Genomic DNA, 5,438 nt, shown 5'->3' with positions numbered 1-5,438 from the left:
GCAGAATTAAAAAAGCTTTATGATTGTGGCAAGTTAGCTAGACGAAAGGTCGCTTCGCGGTCTTTTCTGCTGATTATCATGATTTTTCCTGTTACAAACAAGTATGTAAACCTCAGGTCAACAACCGCAGTACTACAGGGTTTTTTTTTGTTGTAATTGAGCAATTTTTCCCTGTAATTTAGTGGTGTTTTTAGGGCAATTTCATTTGCTGTAATGTTCTGGATATTTTTTTGAAAATCTCATTGGCTGCAATGGCAGTGGCTAGTATCACAGACAGTTGGGTGGGTTTCAACTGGCCAATTCTGGCAGAAAAAATGCCAGAAGAACCCCCCAGCCTTCAAACAAATAAGCCCTCCATGGTAATACATGATTTCACGTGGAAGGGTACGGGTGCCCAGCTTCAAAAGCCTTCTGGGCAGCCACAACCTCATGATAACAAACATTGTAACCTTACAGTTGGGCCTTACACTGAGCTGTTTGACATAATTCAATTGCCCATTCAAACAAATAACTTTGTATCCCTTGCCTCTATCATCAGACATTATGGTGGAGTTCAGGATTTGGCATCTGGTAGACAGCTTCATGCTCAACTGAGCATCAACCAAATTGACGATGATACTTTTGTCGGCAACTGCCTCATCCAAATGTATGGAGACTGCGGTAGCCTGGAGGATGCCAGAGCCATGTTCGATGACATGCCTAGCATCAACCTGTATTCATGGAACATCCTCATCAATACATATGTGAAAAATGGCCTTTACCAAGAAGCCATGGTGCTTTTCCATCACATGCAGGATGATGATTTCAAACCCAACCATGTAACATTTGTCTCCATTCTCAATGCATGTATCAGCTCTGGGTTGTTAGAGGAAGGACGACTAATACATGGTGCTATTATTGATAGTGAGCATTACGGGGATGTCATTGTTAGGACCGCGCTCGTCAACTTTTACGGAAAATGTGGACGTTTGGCTGATGCGAGTGTTGTGTTTGACGGAATGCCTCACAAGAATGTGGTCTCTTGGAATGCCATGATTGCAGTGTATGCCCATAATGGGCATGGCAAGGAGGCAATGGACCTTTTTGACAAGATGCAGACTTATGACTTCTTGCCAAATCAGGCCACCTTTGTTTGCATCCTTGATGCATGTGCCATCAACCGAGCTCTAGAGCTAGGGCATGGCATTCACCGCTCCGTCATTGAAAGTGGATTTGAGGGGGATATTGTGGTGGGAACTGCTCTCATTGATATGTACAGTAAGTGTGGGAGTCTTGATGATTCAAAGAGAGTGTTTAGTGGGATGCCACAAAGGAATGTGATTTCTTGGAGTGCTATGGTTGCTGCATGTGTCCATAATGGGGACAGCAAGGAGGCGCTGGAGTTGTTCCACAAAATGGAGCATGCGGGGTTTAAACCGAATCGTGTCACTATTATTAGTGCTGTTGATGCATGTGCAGGCTTAGCACACTTGGAAGAAGGATGGAAGCTCCATGCTGTTCTAGTAATCAGCTACTATGAAGGTGATGTCGTCGTAGGGACTTCCCTTGTCGATATGTATGGCAAGTGTGGGAGCCTTGATGATGCTAAGGATGTTTTTGATGAGATGCAACGGCGTGATGTGATCACCTGGAGTGCCATGGTTGGAGCATGTGCTAAAAATGGGAATGCCAAGGAAGCCTTAGATATTTTCCATCAGATGAGGACAGAGGGATTCACGCCAAATCATGTTACCGTTGTGTGTGCTCTTGATGCGTGCACAAGTATGGATTTCCTTCAAGAGGGACAAACAATTCATGCAATTGTGACGGGACATGGATATGAAACAGACCTGGTTGTAGGCACTGCGCTTATCGGTATGTATGGAAAATGTGGAAGTTTGCATGATGCAAGGAGTGTGTGGAAACAGATGCCACATCGAAATGTTGTTTCTTTGAATGCCATGATTGCAGCATGTACACATAATGGGCAGAGCAAGGAGGCTCTTAACTTTTTCCACCAAATGTATGTAGCGGGATTAGAGCCCAATCTTGCTACTTTTGTATGTGCTCTTGATGCATGTGCAAGCCTGGCAGTTCTTGAAGAAGGGCAGACGATTCACGCTGCAATAGTTGATAGTGAATTTTCAGGGGACGTGGCTGTTGGCAATGCCCTCACTGTCATGTATGGGAAGTGTGGGAGTCTAGATGATGCAAAGGTTGTCCTTAACAAAATGTCCCAATGTGATGTGGTTTCTTGGAGTGCTATGATTGCAGTGTGTGCACAAAACAGAAGTTACAAAGAGGCCCTGGGTTTGTTTTATCAGATGCAGCTCGACTGTTTGAAGCCAAATTACATTACTTTTGTTTGTGCTCTTGATGCGTGCTCAGGCTTAGAAGCTTTAGATGAGGGATGGAAGATCCATGCTGGTGTTGTGGGGGGTGGACATGAGAGGGAAACCGAAGTGGGAAATGCCCTTGTCAATATGTATGGCAAGTCTGGGAGCATGACAGATGCAAGGATTATGTTCGAGAGACTCCCCCAGCGTGATTTGATCTCTTGGAACACCATGATTGCAACCTGTGCCCAAAATGGGCATTATATTGAGGTTCTAGGTCTCTTCAATCAGATGCTACATGTTGGCATCAAGCCTGACAAGATCACCTTTCACAGTGTGCTTACTGCTTGCAGCCATGCAGGACAGGTCGATGATGCAAGACATTATTTCAGGTCTATGAAGCACGACCATGGCTTGACATACACATTGGACCATTACATGTGCATGGTCGATCTCCTTGGTCGTGCAGGACACTTGGATGATGCAGAAGACTTGATCAAGAATATGCCATTTGAAAAGAATCCTACTATATGGTTATGCCTCCTCGGTTCCTGCAAAATCCATGGTGATGTGAAACGAGCAGTGCGTGTTGCCAACCATGTCTTCACATTGGATCCAACTAATGATGGACCATACACAACTCTTGCAAATATCTATGCAGCAGCTGACATGTGGGACGATGCACGAAAACTGTGAGAAGCAAAGAACAAACTATAGAGGGCAGGAGACAGTGTTTGTTGGTTTCCAGAGTGTGTTGTTAGTAAACAGACTGGTGATTGAAGAATGGTGTTTAGAGTGGAAGAAACGCAGGTAGATCAAACAGAGGGCTGGCCATTCTATATCAGTTGATAGCTTTGGGCTAGTCAAATAATGGCTGCTTCCAACAAAGGATGGCTCCTTCACATCAGTTGACAGCTTCAGGTGTTACGGCCCTGTGTTTTTCTCGACATTATGCAAGTGTGCACGGGAACACGGTGGACAGTGTGGATGGCATCAGTTTTGGGCACTGGCTTCATGGACAGCTTGTAAGTAGCTTTTTGGGCAGCAATTCTGACGGCACTATTTTGGGCGGCGTGCTAGGGTTTGGCACTGTGCCTGACAGCTCATCAGTGGCCAGATGGTTGCGCGCGATGGACAGGCTTGGGGATCCACTTTTTGCACGTGGGACTCCCCTCTTGTTGGGCGCAGGCAGCTTTTTGGAGTTTTAAAAGCTAAAAAGCTTTTATTTTTAAATAAAAGCATAAGTGAGCGCTTTTAGCTTTTTCGTCGCACAACTTTTATAAGAAAAAGCATCAGTGGGCGTTTTTGGCCCTCTGGTCCAAATTAAAATATTATTATTTCACTTTTGGGGGGACGTGGAGCAGTAGAGGAGTGCACGGCTGATGATGGAAGCACAGGTGGAGACTAGAGATCTGCTTCTCTCTCTCTCTCTCTCATCGTGGATTGCAGGCCCTGGTGTGTGGATATTGTTCTCTCTCTCTCTCTCTCTCTCTCTCTCCCTCACTTGGCTCTTATTCTTCTCGGTTCGTGGGCTGATCTACCTGGTCTCTTGTGAGAGAGAGACATGACAGCCTTAGTATGGAAGAAAGAAAGCAGTGTGACTCGACAGTTGGATTGTTCTTTGGGGCTGATCAAAGATCGTTCAACTTGGAAGTGCCATCACAGTTGAAGAGATTTGGATACAGAAGATCAAGCTAAGATGCACAGGATGATGTTCATGGAAGAGATGTGTTGTTCCTCTTCGTCTCGAACTTATGTGTATTCAGGGGTTGCTTGACACGTCCTCTATCTTTCTCTCTCTGGGTTATGGAAAAAGCACAGGGTGTTGCTGTGGAAAACAGCCCTGGTTTTGGCACCGTGCTTGGATGGTGTATCTGTGGATTTCTCATGGAAACCGTACATTGGTTTTCGAAAGGAAACAACACTTTGGTTTCTAGGAAACAAGCCTATGGTTTATGGGATACAGGTCTTTGGTTTCAGGTGGAAACAAGACTTTGGTTTCATGTGGAAACATGTCTTTGGATTCATGTGAACAGGTTGTAGGTTTCTTGAGAAGATTAGTTACATGCAAGCTGTGGTTATAGGGAAGGACATGTGGTTTGGTACAGCCCTATTGTTGTTTGGGAAAGGGGTTGAGGGATCCATGGTAGAGATGGAGAAGACCTTTGGAAAGCAGGGAGGTGTTGTACAAGTGTGCCTTCTCTATGGTATGCTGTGCTGAAATAACGCGAGTTCTCTTTTGGAAACAGATTAGAGTCTTTGCTGTGAGACAGGAGCACTGGAAGTATCGAGATGTGTGCTGCTCATAGGGTGAGAGACTATGGGTAGTTGTGGCAGCCCTGATCGTGGGGGAAAGCTTCTATATGCAGGACACAATGTGTGAGAGTCTTTTGATGTGGACAATGGCTGGAACTGTTTTGTGGATGCCGAGGGAACATGAGGCCATGGTACAGGAACTGGATGGGTGCTCATGGAGGAGTTTGGCTATGGTATTGGTTCCTTTTTCCTTGGCTTGAGTTTATAGGTTCTTGGCAGGCTTGAAGTGTTCTTCTGTGCTAGCTGAGTTCCCAGCCATATTGTAATCAAAGCTCTTCTAATCAATTAAAGAAATACCGCAAGGGGCGCCACTGCGTTTTGGGGCCAATCGGTGTTCATGTACTATCTACAAGAGCACTCTAGCTCCCTTGTGTTTGCTTTCTTTACCGCATTTACAACTTAAGCATGTGTGTTTGTGGGACAGATTGATCATTGTCCTTTGATTTTTATTGCAGGCCGGTTCCAAGGTTCTGTTGCCGAGACAATCACCAACTTTTCCAAGGGGGTGAGCTCGTGGTTGTCTTGAGTGTGGTCGCTTTGCTGTAAGTTCAGCAACATGCCAGAAAGCGAAGAGAAAAGGAAGTGCAGCAGTCAGTGCCAGACTGTGTATCTTTGCCTGTGCTAGGTAAAAGGGGAAACGCTGAGGATGAAGTCTAGAAGAAAAGACACCAAGGATAAGAAGTAGTCGGCCAGGAACAAGAAGCAGTTGAAGTGTTATGGTGCAAAAGATGGGTTGAAGGCTATGGCTTTCGACAGTTTGTCACCGGTGGTATCTTCACGGAGGTTTCATAGGTTCGGAAGGTAGCT

General features: G+C 45.4%; 1 protein-coding gene across 1 annotated transcript; it reads left to right on the top strand.

Moving 5' to 3' along the window:
• Positions 1-4,959, top strand: LOC147638999 (pentatricopeptide repeat-containing protein At4g19191, mitochondrial-like). The gene is made up of 2 exons (XM_086786407.1): positions 1-101; positions 259-4,959. Coding segments are annotated over exons 1-2 (2,754 nt in total). The 5' UTR covers positions 1-100; the 3' UTR covers positions 3,012-4,959.
• The last annotated feature ends 479 nt before the right edge of the window (positions 4,960-5,438 follow it).

The sequence above is a fragment of the Cibotium barometz genome, chromosome 4, assembly GCF_041138505.1.
Source record: "Cibotium barometz isolate CiBa-2024 chromosome 4, ASM4113850v1, whole genome shotgun sequence".
Lineage (NCBI taxonomy): Eukaryota > Viridiplantae > Streptophyta > Polypodiopsida > Cyatheales > Cibotiaceae > Cibotium > Cibotium barometz.
Note: the sequence above shows the minus strand (reverse complement) of the source record. Positions and strands in the feature narration are given on the sequence as shown.